The sequence below is a fragment of the Alosa pseudoharengus genome, unplaced genomic scaffold (assembly GCF_046254945.1).
Source record: "Alosa pseudoharengus isolate Yale_2024_CS ecotype anadromous, Long Island Sound unplaced genomic scaffold, YU_APseudo_1.1 YU_APseudo_1.1_scf_3, whole genome shotgun sequence".
Lineage (NCBI taxonomy): Eukaryota > Metazoa > Chordata > Actinopteri > Clupeiformes > Clupeidae > Alosa > Alosa pseudoharengus.
Genome location: NW_027468718.1, coordinates 2496397 through 2514592, shown reverse-complemented (window position 1 = coordinate 2514592; position 18196 = coordinate 2496397). Strand labels below are relative to the sequence as shown.

Sequence of the window (18196 nt, the reverse complement as noted above, 5' to 3'; positions counted from 1 at the left end):
AGGAGTGACCACTCAAAAGGGAACCCACCAAACCTCACAGGAAAACGGAAAAGGTACCCAGTAGAAACATCACAAACAATCAGAGTCCCACAGTCTAGTTCAGAAAAGTCTACAGCAGGGGTGTCAAACATAAGGCCCGGGGGCCAGATCAGGCCCGCCAGCAGGTTTCATACGGCCCCCAAGATGTTTTGGGTGGGAAGGGAAAATTAGAAAGAAAAGATATTCACATCCACAATTTGTAATAAGCAATTTCTGTGATAAATATCCTCGTCATATCCTGCTCTTTCTCTCTTGAAACACCCAATTTCCATGTCAGTTTTTTGGCCTCTTCCTTCCTGAGGATGATTTGTAGTGCTAAACCTACAGTAGCACTACAAATCATCCTCAGGAAGGAAGAGGCCAAAAAACTGACATGGAAGTAGGGTGTTTCAAGAGAGAAAGAGCAGGATATGACGAGTAAATCATTTGTACTTGTTTGCTCATGAGTGGCTGTAGTAAAAGAGTATATCATCAAACAACACTCTGATACCAATGCAGAGAAATGAAAATGACCACGACAAAGACGGCCCCGCGAGGTCTCATTCCACTGCCTGTATGAGTTTGACACCCCAGCGAAGCGGCGGTCATATAGGTTTAGTCAGATTTTTTTTTTTTCTTTTTTTTTTCTTTTTCGCATGTCCAAATTTCCGTCAAGGCTTCCCGGAACACTGAAAGACCGGGGTACACAAAACTTGGTGGGCATGTAGCCCCACATGGATAGCATGGAACCATCGATTTTTGTTTTGATCTGTAGCCCCCCCGCTGGACTGGACCCCCCGAAAGGAGGGTAGGGCAGACACAGTTTTCTGTGAGTATCTCGAGAACCTTAGGGTTTAGGAGGACCATTTTTTTTTTTTGTATGTTGATCTCAAGGGGCAATGTCAACCCATTCCATAACCACTCATTTCATGTATAGCGCCACCTAGTTAAACACAAAAAAGTAAAAATGAGGTGTTGTAATCGCAGGTATCTGTGACCTAACATAGTCAAAACTGCACGAAATTGGAAGTGTAGGATCATTATGACACCCTCTGTATGCATGCCAAGTTTCGTGGAATTCCGCTCATGGGGGGCCACACAATAAATTAATTTATGTTACTATACACCAACTCGCCTGTAGGTGGCCGGAGACAGTTTTCTGTGAATATCTCGAGAACCGTAGGGCCTAGGAGGTCCACCTTTTTTTTGTATGTTGGTCTTAAGGGGACATGTCAACCCCTCCCATTACCACTTATTTCATGTATAGTGCCACCTAGTTAAAAATTAAAAAGCAAAAAATTAGGTGTTTTCATCACAATATCTCTGGCTGACATGGTCAAAACTGCACAAAATTGAAAGTGTAGGATCATTATGACACCCTCCGAATGCATGCCAAGTTTTGTGAACTTTCGTTCATGGGGAGCCTTACAATAAAATAATTTACGTACATTTAGTGACCGTACACCAACAAGGATTCCCGGGACACTGAAAGACCGGGGTACACGAAACTTGGTGGGCATGTAACCCACATGGATAGCATGAAACCATCATTTTTCGTTTTGATCTGTAGCCCCCCCCCGCTGGACTGGACCCCCCGAAAGGAGGGTAGGGCAGACACAGTTTTCTGTTAATATCTTGAGAACCGTAGGGCCTAGGATGACCAATTTTTTCCGTATGTTTGCCTCCAGGGGTCATCTTAACCCATTCCATGTGCACACATGTGCATAAACAGATACACACGCACACACATACATTCACAGTAATCATACGTATGACACATACTCACACAGTAGACATATGTACGCATGTATGCACATGCACAAACACAGGCACATACGCAGGCACACACACAAGCACGCACACACAAACACACACACACACACATAAACATAAACATGTACACGCACACATGCACACAATAATTTCTCAGAATTATGAACAGGCAAGATGGGGGTGGGGTTGTATAAAATGAATTTTAAATGTGAAATCTATGAACTAATCATGTTTTGGTACTTGTTGTCTAGCAGATACCAGTGAGAATTGAGTGTGGATAATGCAATTTAGTGAGACAGTTAGAATCATATAGGCCTTTCAGCGTGATTTATTTTTGTGGAAAAAATGTGCTGGACTGGGCGGCGGTCATATTTTGTACCGCTCTGCGGTACATCTAGTTAAATAGCCTTCCAATAGGTTGAGCTTAGCTTTGCTACCAACGTGCACACGCATGCATTGAATAAACGCTCATACCACGACTTAATTCTATGCCTCTATGTTTGATGACACCAAATTAACAAGTATTTCCTACTAATTGCAGAAACGTTTGTTTTCTTTTTCTGTCCACGGTTCCTTGACCAATTGCGTAGCAAATTATCAGACGATGCCCCGGGAATAATTTCACTCTGCAGACCAGCATTGTCCACATTGCGGACCGCGGCCCATAGTTTGAGAAATGGTGACCTGCATGCTGCCATATTAAGGCCTTTTTACGGTGTGTTTTAGTCAGGTTTTCACGTGGAAGGCTGTGTAGAAATCTGGCACCCTATTGAACGAAGTTAAACTGAAAGAGCGTGCCGTTGACAGACACCAGAATGAACGAGTTCACAGTAACGTTCATCAGGCAGTAATGCAGGACGTTCAGTTCACGTTCGGTCAAAATATGAACGAGTTCATGAACTTTCGTTCAATGAACGCCTTCAGGCACAACACTGCTACTGTAACCCTGACCTCTCATCCTCTGGTTGTGGTATTAATTGTTGTAGTATTAATTGTTGTGGTATTAATTGTTGTTATATTAATTGTTGTGGTATTAATTGTTGTATTAATTGTTGTGGTATTAATTGTTGTAGTTTTCATTGTTGTAGTATTAATTGTTGTAGTATTAATTGTTACCTGAGGTCTGCTCTGCTATGTAGCTTGGATGATATTTCTCACTGCTGTAAGTCACTTAAAATAGAAGTGAATAGATGTAAATGATTCTTCATGATTTCTATATTCTCAGCTGTGCATCCATGGATTCTGGATATGCCCCGTCTCTATCAGGCTCTAGGTACAGTATGGTAATACAGTCACACAAATGTCACAGAATCAACAGGAAACCCTGACAGACAGAACATACATTTCTTCAAAGAGTGTAAGTAAGTGTAAGTGCAGTGTAAGTAAGGATTTATTCATATAGCACATTTTCCTTGCAGTGTATCAGCTGGGCGAGTGCTGTGTGATGTCTGCACAGACAGAGCTCTGAAGACCTGTCTTACCTGCATGGCCTCCTACTGCTGGACTCATGTGAAGGACCACTACACGTCTCCAGACCTGGACAGACACCAGCTACAGGACCTCCCCCATCAGGACCGCTGTGAACAGCACCACAAGAAGCTGGAGTTCTACTGCAGGACTGACCAATCAGCTGTCTGCTCACGCTGCTTACTTCACAATCATAAAGGACATGATGTCATCGAGCAGGTGAAGACAGACAGAGATCAGTCTGTTCAGTGGTGCTAAATTGATATCTATGCTCCTTCACGTCAATATTCTTTTAGCATTACCAAGCCACTTTGTAAAAAAAGGACCAAGGCCGTCTGCAGACTGCCAGTGTGTCGTGAGCGTGTCAGCTGTGTCCGATTTCATTTCGGCCCCCCTGTTAACAGGTCAGAGCTTGCACACTGCCTGCGTGACATGCATGTCTCAGGTGTGGCTCGAGCTGTGCTGAAAACATGCGCATGCTAGAAATAGGACCGCCGCCTAGTTTTCATGCGACACACAAGCGCGTTGGAAGCGTTTCCATTCAAAGGAGACAGTGAAGAGATGTTCTAATAGGCAGAGGGGCCGCTGCAGCGTCAGACATGTTTCTGGTGTGAATAGAAAATGCCACGCAGCCAGCACGCAACTGACAGGCAACAGGCACGCCACGCTCACGCCACGCCACGCCAGCAGTCTGCAGCCGACATAAAAGAATCATCATACCCCCATCAACCTTACATAGTGCAATATTACACGATCCAAGCATGCATTGGCAATATCAGAGACTTCATTCTCCACAGTATAAGTCATTATCATGAGTTTGAAGTCATTATTTTAATGATGAAAATAACTGCATTGTGTTGATTTAACAAATCTCAGCCCACCCTGGTAGTGTCTATGCGACAGTAACAACAATCTCATTATTACAGAACCATCAAGGGACGCATTCAGACTCTTTCAGACAAGGTGGGCCTTTTATATGACATTGATGAGTCACTAAGGACTGTGTTGTGGAGTGACATGAGTTCCATTGTCACCTAGCTAAAAACCAACATCCAAGAGAAATGTTTTATGTATTATGTACTCTGAAACCATCAGCTCATGATCTGAAGTATCTTCTCCTACATCCTCAGGTGTTCCTCCACCTGGGCAGATCCAGTTCCCCTCAGTGCTGCCGAACTCAGTGACTGTCAGCTGGTCACCACCAGAGGGCACTGCTGGACCCCACAGGTACAGGGTGTCCTGGAGACGAGGCCACGATGAGCGCAGCTTCACAGTGGCGGGTTTGGCTGTGACAGTGACAGAGCTAATTCCAGGAGAGAAGTACGACTTTGCTGTGGCCACCCTCAGTGCAGATGGACACCAGAGCTCATGTGTGGAGGCATCTGTTCACACAGGTGAGACACTTCTCCATGTGTGGTGTTCAGGCTCCTGGTCTGTAATCATTGAGGGATGATGCACATTGATACAATGAGCATTATTATAGAGCATGATGCACTGCCCTGTATGTCTGTGTGTTCATATTTGAACACTTCTACCAAGTACTCAACATATTGCACACTTTCATGTCAACACAAATCTGATCACACTTCTACCAAGTACTCAACATATTGCACACTTTCATGTCAACACAAGTACTCAACATAATAGCACACTTTCATGTCAACACAAATCTGATCACACTTTCAGTACACATATAGCACACTTTCATGTCAACACAACTCTGATCACTGAGAGCCTTGTTGTGATGGATCACATGATGTTATCTCGACCCGTAACCCTGATCATCTCCTCTGCAGAGGTTCCTCCACCAGAGAGTCTCTCTGTGGACCTGAGGGCAGCGACGGCCTCTGTAACGTGGTCCAGACCAGCAGGAGTGGACCAGGTGTCATACCTGCTGGAGCTCCACAGAGATCAGGTATCCATAGAGACCATCCATAGAGACCATCCACAGAGACTCCCCCCAGTACACCATCAGTGGCCTGCAGCATGGAGCAGAGTACACCATCAGTGTGGCCACTGTGCTAAGAAATGGCCGCCAAAGCAAACCAACCTGCAAAACATTAAGTATAGGTAAAAGAACGCTTTCAGATATATTTTCACTTCAGTTAGAAAGAAGATGAAGATGGCTGTTTTTATATCACTTGTGACTTATAAAAGTATGCTTTGTAAACCCCATTTCATATGTATTTATCACAGTGATTAAATTTGATATTACAACTGAAGGAGCCTAGTTGAATTGAAAGGCACTTAATTTGCTTTAGATTTATTAACCTTTTGTTTGGAACTTTTATTTTGACATGGTCTTAGATCGCCTGTTCACCTGTTCATTTCAAGATGGCGTCTTCCATGTGGTTTTGTTAGTCTTATGTCTTTCTTACACCAGAAGACTTTGAAAAGATTTGGAAAATATTTTTGAAAGACTAAAGTCTCAGACCCTGTCACATCTAAAGACAAGTCATCAAGTTTTTACGTCAAAGACTATGATTTAGCAACCACTAGGGACCTTGCAGGGTCACTATTACAAGCCTGCAACTAGATTCCTTTAAATTGTTTCCCATCATGCACTAGATATCAACAGGAACTCAAACGATAGCCTACTCGTATCAAAGGCATATTTTTGTGTTTCTGCAACATTGTTTCATGTGACATCCATCCCTTTTCCACCTGCAACCTAAAAAGTTTCACTGGTTTAAAATCTCCACAAAATAAAACAGTGTGTCTGTATCAGTGTGTTGGTGCTGTATACTGTATCAGTGTGTTGGTGCTGTATACTGTATCAGTGTGTTGGTGCTGTATGTTGTATCAGTGTGTTGGTGCTGTATCAGTGTGTTGGTGCTGTATACTGTATTAGTGTGTTGGTGCTGTATCAGTGTGTTGGTGCTGTATCAGTGTGTTGGTGCTGTATACTGTATCAGTGTGTTGGTGCTGTATACTGTATCAGTGTGTTGGTGCTGTATACTGTATCAGTGTGTTGGTGCTGTATCAGTGTGTTGGTGCTGTATACTGTATCAGTGTGTTGGTGCTGTATACTGTATCAGTGTGTTGGTGCTGTATCAGTGTGTTGGTGCTGTATACTGTATCAGTGTGTTGGTGCTGTATCAGTGTGTTGGTGCTGTATACTGTATCAGTGTGTTGGTGCTGTATACTGTATCAGTGTGTTGGTGCTGTATCATTGTGTTGGTGCTGTATACTGTATCAGTGTGTTGGTGCTGTATTCTGTATCAGTGTGTTGGTGCTGTATCAGTGTGTTGGTGCTGTATACTGTATCAGTGTGTTGGTGCTGTATCAGTGTGTTGGTGCTGTATACTGTATCAGTGTGTTGGTGCTGTATACTGTATCAGTGGGTTGGTGCTGTATCAGTGTGTTGGTGCTGTATCAGTGTGTTGGTGCTGTATACTGTATCAGTGTGTTGGTGCTGTATACTGTATCAGTGTGTTGGTGCTGTATCAGTGTGTTGGTGCTGTATACTGTATCAGTGTGTTGGTGCTGTATCAGTGTGTTGGTGCTGTATACTGTATCAGTGTGTTGGTGCTGTATCAGTGTGTTGGTGCTGTATCAGTGTGTTGGTGCTGTATACTGTATCAGTGTGTTGGTGCTGTATCAGTGTGTTGGTGCTGTATCAGTGTGTTGGTGCTGTATACTGTATCAGTGTGTTGGTGCTGTATCAGTGTGTTGGTGCTGTATACTGTATCAGTGTGTTGGTGCTGTATCAGTGTGTTGGTGCTGTACACTGTATCAGTGTGTTGGTGCTGTATCAGTGTGTTGGTGCTGTATACTGTATCAGTGTGTTGGTGCTGTATACTGTATCAGTGTGTTGGTGCTGTATCAGTGTGTTGGTGCTGTATACTGTATCAGTGTGTTGGTGCTGTATCAGTGTGTTGGTGCTGTATACTGTATCAGTGTGTTGGTGCTGTATCAGTGTGTTGGTGCTGTATACTGTATCAGTGTGTTGGTGCTGTATACTGTATCAGTGTGTTGGTGCTGTATCAGTGTGTTGGTGCTGTATCAGTGTGTTGGTGCTGTATACTGTATCAGTGTGTTGGTGCTGTATACTGTATCAGTGTGTTGGTGCTGTATCAGTGTGTTGGTGCTGTATACTGTATCAGTGTGTTGGTGCTGTATACTGTATCAGTGTGTTGGTGCTGTATCAGTGTGTTGGTGCTGTATTCTGTATCAGTGTGTTGGTGCTGTATACTGTATCAGTGTGTTGGTGCTGTATCAGTGTGTTGGTGCTGTATACTGTATCAGTGTGTTGGTGCTGTATCAGTGTGTTGGTGCTGTATACTGTATCAGTGTGTTGGTGCTGTATCAGTGTGTTGGTGCTGTATCAGTGTGTTGGTGCTGTATACTGTATCAGTGTGTTGGTGCTGTATCAGTGTGTTGGTGCTGTATCAGTGTGTTGGTGCTGTATACTGTATCAGTGTGTTGGTGCTGTATCAGTGTGTTGGTGCTGTATCAGTGTGTTGGTGCTGTATCAGTGTGTTGGTGCTGTATACTGTATCAGTGTGTTGGTGCTGTATCAGTGTGTTGGTGCTGTATACTGTATCAGTGTGTTGGTGCTGTATCAGGGTGTTGGTGCTGTATACTGTATCAGTGTGTTGGTGCTGTATACTGTATCAGTGTGTTGGTGCTGTATCAGTGTGTTGGTGCTGTATACTGTATCAGTGTGTTGGTGCTGTATACTGTATCAGTGTGTTGGTGCTGTATCAGTGTGTTGGTGCTGTATACTGTATCAGTGTGTTGGTGCTGTATACTGTATCAGTGTGTTGGTGCTGTATCAGTGTGTTGGTGCTGTATCAGTGTGTTGGTGCTGTATACTGTATCAGTGTGTTGGTGCTGTATACTGTATCAGTGTGTTGGTGCTGTATCAGTGTGTTGGTGCTGTATTCTGTATCAGTGTGTTGGTGCTGTATACTGTATCAGTGTGTTGGTGCTGTATCAGTGTGTTGGTGCTGTATTCTGTATCAGTGTGTTGGTGCTGTATACTGTATCAGTGTGTTGGTGCTGTATCAGTGTGTTGGTGCTGTATACTGTATCAGTGTGTTGGTGCTGTATACTGTATCAGTGTGTTGGTGCTGTATCAGTGTGTTGGTGCTGTATACTGTATCAGTGTGTTGGTGCTGTATCAGTGTGTTGGTGCTGTATCAGTGTGTTGGTGCTGTATACTGTATCAGTGTGTTGGTGCTGTATCAGTGTGTTGGTGCTGTATACTGTATCAGTGTGTTGGTGCTGTATACTGTATCAGTGTGTTGGTGCTGTATCAGTGTGTTGGTGCTGTATCAGTGTGTTGGTGCTGTATACTGTATCAGTGTGTTGGTGCTGTATCAGTGTGTTGGTGCTGTATACTGTATCAGTGTGTTGGTGCTGTATACTGTATCAGTGTGTTGGTGCTGTATCAGTGTGTTGGTGCTGTATACTGTATCAGTGTGTTGGTGCTGTATCAGTGTGTTGGTGCTGTATACTGTATCAGTGTGTTGGTGCTGTATCAGTGTGTTGGTGCTGTATCAGTGTGTTGGTGCTGTATCAGTGTGTTGGTGCTGTATACTGTATCAGTGTGTTGGTGCTGTATCAGTGTGTTGGTGCTGTATACTGTATCAGTGTGTTGGTGCTGTATCAGTGTGTTGGTGCTGTATACTGTATCAGTGTGTTGGTGCTGTATCAGGGTGTTGGTGCTGTATACTGTATCAGTGTGTTGGTGCTGTGTACTGTATCAGTGTGTTGGTGCTGTATCAGTGTGTTGGTGCTGTATACTGTATCAGTGTGTTGGTGCTGTATACTGTATCAGTGTGTTGGTGCTGTATCAGTGTGTTGGTGCTGTATACTGTATCAGTGTGTTGGTGCTGTATACTGTATCAGTGTGTTGGTGCTGTATCAGTGTGTTGGTGCTGTATACTGTATCAGTGTGTTGGTGCTGTATACTGTATCAGTGTGTTGGTGCTGTATCAGTGTGTTGGTGCTGTATCAGTGTGTTGGTGCTGTATACTGTATCAGTGTGTTGGTGCTGTATACTGTATCAGTGTGTTGGTGCTGTATCAGTGTGTTGGTGCTGTATTCTGTATCAGTGTGTTGGTGCTGTATACTGTATCAGTGTGTTGGTGCTGTATCAGTGTGTTGGTGCTGTATTCTGTATCAGTGTGTTGGTGCTGTATACTGTATCAGTGTGTTGGTGCTGTATCAGTGTGTTGGTGCTGTATACTGTATCAGTGTGTTGGTGCTGTATACTGTATCAGTGTGTTGGTGCTGTATCAGTGTGTTGGTGCTGTATACTGTATCAGTGTGTTGGTGCTGTATCAGTGTGTTGGTGCTGTATCAGTGTGTTGGTGCTGTATACTGTATCAGTGTGTTGGTGCTGTATCAGTGTGTTGGTGCTGTATACTGTATCAGTGTGTTGGTGCTGTATACTGTATCAGTGTGTTGGTGCTGTATCAGTGTGTTGGTGCTGTATCAGTGTGTTGGTGCTGTATACTGTATCAGTGTGTTGGTGCTGTATCAGTGTGTTGGTGCTGTATACTGTATCAGTGTGTTGGTGCTGTATACTGTATCAGTGTGTTGGTGCTGTATCAGTGTGTTGGTGCTGTATACTGTATCAGTGTGTTGGTGCTGTATCAGTGTGTTGGTGCTGTATACTGTATCAGTGTGTTGGTGCTGTATACTGTATCAGTGTGTTGGTGCTGTATACTGTATCAGTGTGTTGGTGCTGTATCAGTGTGTTGGTGCTGTATACTGTATCAGTGTGTTGGTGCTGTATTCTGTATCAGTGTGTTGGTGCTGTATCAGTGTGTTGGTGCTGTATCAGTGTGTTGGTGCTGTATACTGTATCAGTGTGTTGGTGCTGTATACTGTATCAGTGTGTTGGTGCTGTATACTGTATCAGTGTGTTGGTGCTGTATCAGTGTGTTGGTGCTGTATACTGTATCAGTGTGTTGGTGCTGTATACTGTATCAGTGTGTTGGTGCTGTATACTGTATCAGTGTGTTGGTGCTGTATCAGTGTGTTGGTGCTGTATACTGTATCAGTGTGTTGGTGCTGTATACTGTATCAGTGTGTTGGTGCTGTATCAGTGTGTTGGTGCTGTATACTGTATCAGTGTGTTGGTGCTGTATCAGTGTGTTGGTGCTGTATCAGTGTGTTGGTGCTGTATACTGTATCAGTGTGTTGGTGCTGTATACTGTATCAGTGTGTTGGTGCTGTATCAGTGTGTTGGTGCTGTATCAGTGTGTTGGTGCTGTATCAGTGTGTTGGTGCTGTATACTGTATCAGTGTGTTGGTGCTGTATCAGTGTGTTGGTGCTGTATACTGTATCAGTGTGTTGGTGCTGTATACTGTATCAGTGTGTTGGTGCTGTATCAGTGTGTTGGTGCTGTATACTGTATCAGTGTGTTGGTGCTGTATCAGTGTGTTGGTGCTGTATACTGTATCAGTGTGTTGGTGCTGTATACTGTATCAGTGTGTTGGTGCTGTATCAGTGTGTTGGTGCTGTATCCGTGTGTTGGTGCTGTATACTGTATCAGTGTGTTGGTGCTGTATCAGTGTGTTGGTGCTGTATACTGTATCAGTGTGTTGGTGCTGTATACTGTATCAGTGTGTTGGTGCTGTATCAGTGTGTTGGTGCTGTATCAGTGTGTTGGTGCTGTATACTGTATCAGTGTGTTGGTGCTGTATCAGTGTGTTGGTGCTGTATACTGTATCAGTGTGTTGGTGCTGTATCAGTGTGTTGGTGCTGTATACTGTATCAGTGTGTTGGTGCTGTATACTGTATCAGTGTGTTGGTGCTGTATCAGTGTGTTGGTGCTGTATACTGTATTAGTGTGTTGGTGCTGTATCAGTGTGTTGGTGCTGTATACTGTATCAGTGTGTTGGTGCTGTATCAGTGTGTTGGTGCTGTATACTGTATCAGTGTGTTGGTGCTGTATACTGTATCAGTGTGTTGGTGCTGTATCAGTGTGTTGGTGCTGTATACTGTATTAGTGTGTTGGTGCTGTATCAGTGTGTTGGTGCTGTATCAGTGTGTTGGTGCTGTATACTGTATCAGTGTGTTGATGCTGTATACTGTATCAGTGTGTTGGTGCTGTATACTGTATCAGTGTGTTGGTGCTGTATCAGTGTGTTGGTGCTGTATCAGTGTGTTGGTGCTGTATACCGTATCAGTGTGTTGGTGCTGTATCAGTGTGTTGGTGCTGTATACTGTATCAGTGTGTTGGTGCTGTATACTGTATCAGTGTGTTGGTGCTGTATCAGTGTGTTGGTGCTGTATACTGTATCAGTGTGTTGGTGCTGTATACTGTATCAGTGTGTTGGTGCTGTATCAGTGTGTTGGTGCTGTATACTGTATCAGTGTGTTGGTGCTGTATTCTGTATCAGTGTGTTGGTGCTGTATCAGTGTGTTGGTGCTGTATCAGTGTGTTGGTGCTGTATACTGTATCAGTGTGTTGGTGCTGTATACTGTATCAGTGTGTTGGTGCTGTATACTGTATCAGTGTGTTGGTGCTGTATACTGTATCAGTGTGTTGGTGCTGTATCAGTGTGTTGGTGCTGTATCAGTGTGTTGGTGCTGTATCAGTGTGTTGGTGCTGTATACTGTATCAGTGTGTTGGTGCTGTATCAGTGTGTTGGTGCCGTATACTGTATCAGTGTGTTGGTGCTGTATACTGTATCAGTGTGTTGGTGCTGTGTCAGTGTGTTGGTGCTGTATACTGTATCAGTGTGTTGGTGCTGTATCAGTGTGTTGGTGCTGTATACTGTATCAGTGTGTTGGTGCTGTATACTGTATCAGTGTGTTGGTGCTGTATCAGTGTGTTGGTGCTGTATCCGTGTGTTGGTGCTGTATACTGTATCAGTGTGTTGGTGCTGTATCAGTGTGTTGGTGCTGTATACTGTATCAGTGTGTTGGTGCTGTATACTGTATCAGTGTGTTGGTGCTGTATCAGTGTGTTGGTGCTGTATCAGTGTGTTGGTGCTGTATACTGTATCAGTGTGTTGGTGCTGTATCAGTGTGTTGGTGCTGTATACTGTATCAGTGTGTTGGTGCTGTATCAGTGTGTTGGTGCTGTATACTGTATCAGTGTGTTGGTGCTGTATACTGTATCAGTGTGTTGGTGCTGTATCAGTGTGTTGGTGCTGTATACTGTATCAGTGTGTTGGTGCTGTATCAGTGTGTTGGTGCTGTATACTGTATCAGTGTGTTGGTGCTGTATCAGTGTGTTGGTGCTGTATTCTGTATCAGTGTGTTGGTGCTGTATACTGTATCAGTGTGTTGGTGCTGTATCAGTGTGTTGGTGCTGTATACTGTATCAGTGTGTTGGTGCTGTATACTGTATCAGTGTGTTGGTGCTGTATCAGTGTGTTGGTGCTGTATACTGTATCAGTGTGTTGGTGCTGTATCAGTGTGTTGGTGCTGTATCAGTGTGTTGGTGCTGTATACTGTATCAGTGTGTTGGTGCTGTATCAGTGTGTTGGTGCTGTATACTGTATCAGTGTGTTGGTGCTGTATACTGTATCAGTGTGTTGGTGCTGTATCAGTGTGTTGGTGCTGTATCAGTGTGTTGGTGCTGTATACTGTATCAGTGTGTTGGTGCTGTATCAGTGTGTTGGTGCTGTATACTGTATCAGTGTGTTGGTGCTGTATACTGTATCAGTGTGTTGGTGCTGTATCAGTGTGTTGGTGCTGTATACTGTATCAGTGTGTTGGTGCTGTATCAGTGTGTTGGTGCTGTATACTGTATCAGTGTGTTGGTGCTGTATACTGTATCAGTGTGTTGGTGCTGTATACTGTATCAGTGTGTTGGTGCTGTATCAGTGTGTTGGTGCTGTATACTGTATCAGTGTGTTGGTGCTGTATTCTGTATCAGTGTGTTGGTGCTGTATCAGTGTGTTGGTGCTGTATCAGTGTGTTGGTGCTGTATACTGTATCAGTGTGTTGGTGCTGTATACTGTATCAGTGTGTTGGTGCTGTATACTGTATCAGTGTGTTGGTGCTGTATCAGTGTGTTGGTGCTGTATACTGTATCAGTGTGTTGGTGCTGTATACTGTATCAGTGTGTTGGTGCTGTATACTGTATCAGTGTGTTGGTGCTGTATCAGTGTGTTGGTGCTGTATACTGTATCAGTGTGTTGGTGCTGTATACTGTATCAGTGTGTTGGTGCTGTATCAGTGTGTTGGTGCTGTATACTGTATCAGTGTGTTGGTGCTGTATCAGTGTGTTGGTGCTGTATCAGTGTGTTGGTGCTGTATACTGTATCAGTGTGTTGGTGCTGTATACTGTATCAGTGTGTTGGTGCTGTATACTGTATCAGTGTGTTGGTGCTGTATCAGTGTGTTGGTGCTGTATCAGTGTGTTGGTGCTGTATCAGTGTGTTGGTGCTGTATACTGTATCAGTGTGTTGGTGCTGTATCAGTGTGTTGGTGCTGTATACTGTATCAGTGTGTTGGTGCTGTATACTGTATCAGTGTGTTGGTGCTGTATCAGGGTGTTGGTGCTGTATACTGTATCAGTGTGTTGGTGCTGTATACTGTATCAGTGTGTTGGTGCTGTATCAGTGTGTTGGTGCTGTATACTGTATCAGTGTGTTGGTGCTGTATCAGTGTGTTGGTGCTGTATACTGTATCAGTGTGTTGGTGCTGTATACTGTATCAGTGTGTTGGTGCTGTATCAGTGTGTTGGTGCTGTATACTGTATCAGTGTGTTGGTGCTGTATACTGTATCAGTGTGTTGGTGCTGTATCAGTGTGTTGGTGCTGTATACTGTATCAGTGTGTTGGTGCTGTATACTGTATCAGTGTGTTGGTGCTGTATCAGTGTGTTGGTGCTGTATACTGTATCAGTGTGTTGGTGCTGTATCAGTGTGTTGGTGCTGTATCAGTGTGTTGGTGCTGTATACTGTATCAGTGTGTTGGTGCTGTATCAGTGTGTTGGTGCTGTATACTGTATCAGTGTGTTGGTGCTGTATACTGTATCAGTGTGTTGGTGCTGTATCAGTGTGTTGGTGCTGTATCAGTGTGTTGGTGCTGTATACTGTATCAGTGTGTTGGTGCTGTATCAGTGTGTTGGTGCTGTATACTGTATCAGTGTGTTGGTGCTGTATCAGTGTGTTGGTGCTGTATACTGTATCAGTGTGTTGGTGCTGTATACTGTATCAGTGTGTTGGTGCTGTATCAGTGTGTTGGTGCTGTATACTGTATCAGTGTGTTGGTGCTGTATTCTGTATCAGTGTGTTGGTGCTGTATCAGTGTGTTGGTGCTGTATCAGTGTGTTGGTGCTGTATACTGTATCAGTGTGTTGGTGCTGTATACTGTATCAGTGTGTTGGTGCTGTATACTGTATCAGTGTGTTGGTGCTGTATCAGTGTGTTGGTGCTGTATACTGTATCAGTGTGTTGGTGCTGTATACTGTATCAGTGTGTTGGTGCTGTATACTGTATCAGTGTGTTGGTGCTGTATCAGTGTGTTGGTGCTGTATACTGTATCAGTGTGTTGGTGCTGTATACTGTATCAGTGTGTTGGTGCTGTATCAGTGTGTTGGTGCTGTATACTGTATCAGTGTGTTGGTGCTGTATCAGTGTGTTGGTGCTGTATACTGTATCAGTGTGTTGGTGCTGTATACTGTATCAGTGTGTTGGTGCTGTATCAGTGTGTTGGTGCTGTATACTGTATCAGTGTGTTGGTGCTGTATCAGTGTGTTGGTGCTGTATACTGTATCAGTGTGTTGGTGCTGTATACTGTATCAGTGTGTTGGTGCTGTATCAGTGTGTTGGTGCTGTATCCGTGTGTTGGTGCTGTATACTGTATCAGTGTGTTGGTGCTGTATCAGTGTGTTGGTGCTGTATACTGTATCAGTGTGTTGGTGCTGTATACTGTATCAGTGTGTTGGTGCTGTATCAGTGTGTTGGTGCTGTATCAGTGTGTTGGTGCTGTATACTGTATCAGTGTGTTGGTGCTGTATCAGTGTGTTGGTGCTGTATACTGTATCAGTGTGTTGGTGCTGTATCAGTGTGTTGGTGCTGTATACTGTATCAGTGTGTTGGTGCTGTATACTGTATCAGTGTGTTGGTGCTGTATCAGTGTGTTGGTGCTGTATACTGTATCAGTGTGTTGGTGCTGTATCAGTGTGTTGGTGCTGTATACTGTATCAGTGTGTTGGTGCTGTATACTGTATCAGTGTGTTGGTGCTGTATCAGTGTGTTGGTGCTGTATCCGTGTGTTGGTGCTGTATACTGTATCAGTGTGTTGGTGCTGTATCAGTGTGTTGGTGCTGTATACTGTATCAGTGTGTTGGTGCTGTATACTGTATCAGTGTGTTGGTGCTGTATCAGTGTGTTGGTGCTGTATCAGTGTGTTGGTGCTGTATACTGTATCAGTGTGTTGGTGCTGTATCAGTGTGTTGGTGCTGTATACTGTATCAGTGTGTTGGTGCTGTATCAGTGTGTTGGTGCTGTATACTGTATCAGTGTGTTGGTGCTGTATACTGTATCAGTGTGTTGGTGCTGTATCAGTGTGTTGGTGCTGTATACTGTATTAGTGTGTTGGTGCTGTATCAGTGTGTTGGTGCTGTATACTGTATCAGTGTGTTGGTGCTGTATACTGTATCAGTGTGTTGGTGCTGTATCAGTGTGTTGGTGCTGTATACTGTATTAGTGTGTTGGTGCTGTATCAGTGTGTTGGTGCTGTATCAGTGTGTTGGTGCTGTATACTGTATCAGTGTGTTGATGCTGTATACTGTATCAGTGTGTTGGTGCTGTATACTGTATCAGTGTGTTGGTGCTGTATCAGTGTGTTGGTGCTGTATCAGTGTGTTGGTGCTGTATACCGTATCAGTGTGTTGGTGCTGTATCAGTGTGTTGGTGCTGTATACTGTATCAGTGTGTTGGTGCTGTATACTGTATCAGTGTGTTGGTGCTGTATCAGTGTGTTGGTGCTGTATACTGTATCAGTGTGTTGGTGCTGTATACTGTATCAGTGTGTTGGTGCTGTATACTGTATCAGTGTGTTGGTGCTGTATACTGTATCAGTGTGTTGGTGCTGTATCAGTGTGTTGGTGCTGTATACTGTATCAGTGTGTTGGTGCTGTATCAGTGTGTTGGTGCTGTATCAGTGTGTTGGTGCTGTATACTGTATCAGTGTGTTGGTGCTGTATCAGTGTGTTGGTGCTGTATACTGTATCAGTGTGTTGGTGCTGTATACTGTATCAGTGTGTTGGTGCTGTATCAGTGTATATGATCCCATGACTACACCTGCATCGCTCACCTGAAACCCAAAATGAATGTTTTTCAGGATCTAAAATTACAGGTGATATTCAGGATGTGTCACATCAGCAGTGGGTCAGATGTAACTCTAGTCTGTCTTTATCTCCACAGAGAGGCGTGAACCTTTGAGGATTGTGCTGCTGGGGGAGACTGGAGTGGGAAAGAGCGCTTCAGGAAACACCATCCTGGGGAGGGAAGAGTTTATGTCACGTCTCACCCCCTGCTCTGTGACCGTAGAGTGTAGGAAGGAAAGAGCAGTGGTGGATGGGAGAGACGTGTATGTTGTTGATACTCCAGGCCTGTTTGACACATGTTACAGTAATAAAGAGATGATAACGGAGATCACAAAGTGCATGTCTCTGTCCTCTCCGGGTCCCCATGTGTTCCTGATTGTTATCCAGCTGGGTAGATTCACTCAGGAGGAGCAGGATACAGTGGAGTTGATTAGAGAAATCTTTGGTAAAGAATCAGCCAAGTACACAATGGTGCTGTTCACTTATGGAGACAAACTGAAGGGAACAACCATTGAAGAATTTGTCAGTAACATTAAAGAACTCAAAGAGTTCACTGCTCAGTGCCTTGGGGGATATCACGTGTTTAACAACGAGGACCCAGAGAATCACTCTCAGGTCACAGAGCTGCTTCAAAAGATTGATAAGATGGTGAAGGTGAATGGAGGAGGCCACTACACCAATGAGATGTTCCAGCAGGCTGAAGCAGAGATTGAGAAAAGGAAGGCACAGATTCTGAAAGAGACAGAAGAGAAGAGAAAGAGAGAAGAAAAGGAGCTGGTGCAATGGATAAAGGAGAAAGCTAAAGAAGAGCTTAGAAGGCAGATGGAAACAGCTAGACTACAAGCTGAGTTAAAACCAAAGCAAAGCGAGTGCACCATACAGTGATGGAGGAACAACACCCTCTCTGGAATTGCCTTCGTTTCATTAACGTGTTTCATCTTCTTTAGCTCATGCCACTGCCATATTGCTGCCCATGGTCTGTGTTTTTGGGCCTCTTTCTGTCATGCTAGTAGATTATGGAAAGGCATGAGATATGAGTTGAATAAAGGGATGAGTATTTAACCCATTTATGTCCACAGTGGATTTTGTTTAATTTACTTTATAGCACGTGGGGCATTATTTAGGTCGAGTGCAATTAAATGTTTTCAAATCTGTCATGTTTGAAGCCAGAGCCTGTGGTAGAAGAGAGAGAGCAAGCAGAAGCCTACATTAGACTGATACACAGCTGTGGGAGAAATGTTAAAACTCTATCTAAATTGTATGTGTTGAACATTACATGTTGTAATAATGTATGGTTTTACATTCAATGTGTTAGGTTTCGGAAGAACTGGTGCTCACTAATGCAACACACATTTCTGTACATCCAAGTCGCTCTCTCCATGAATGGCTCTCTAATAAAGATCATGCTACATTAGATGCTACATACTATGTACATGCTACATGGTGTATGTGTATGGCAACCTGTAACTGCACTGCTGCTCCCCCTGCAGACCCAAACCTGTAACTGCACTGCTCCCCCTGCAGACCCAAACCTGTAACTGCACTGCTGCTCCCCCTGCAGCCCCAAACCTGTAACTGCACTGCTCCCCCTGCAGACCCAAACCTGTAACTGCACTGCTGTAACTGCACTGCTGCTCCCCCTGTAGACCCAAACCTGTAACTGCACTGCTGCTCCCCCTACAGACC

The 18196-nt window shown here is 44.0% G+C and overlaps 1 protein-coding gene and 1 long non-coding RNA gene across 2 annotated transcripts; both read left to right on the top strand.

Annotated features, from left to right (window-relative positions):
* The first annotated feature begins 4154 nt into the window (after positions 1 to 4154).
* On the top strand, positions 4155 to 5194 carry LOC143100023 (uncharacterized). The gene is made up of 3 exons (XR_012981796.1): positions 4155 to 4221; positions 4389 to 4652; positions 5055 to 5194. It is a non-coding gene; the product is annotated as an uncharacterized LOC143100023 (long non-coding RNA).
* A 50-nt stretch (positions 5195 to 5244) lies between these two features.
* On the top strand, positions 5245 to 17395 carry LOC143100966 (GTPase IMAP family member 7-like). Its single transcript, XM_076264556.1, has 2 exons — positions 5245 to 5254; positions 16608 to 17395. The coding sequence occupies exons 1-2, from the start codon at positions 5245 to 5247 to the stop codon at positions 17393 to 17395; spliced, it is 798 nt and encodes a 265-aa protein (XP_076120671.1).
* The last annotated feature ends 801 nt before the right edge of the window (positions 17396 to 18196 follow it).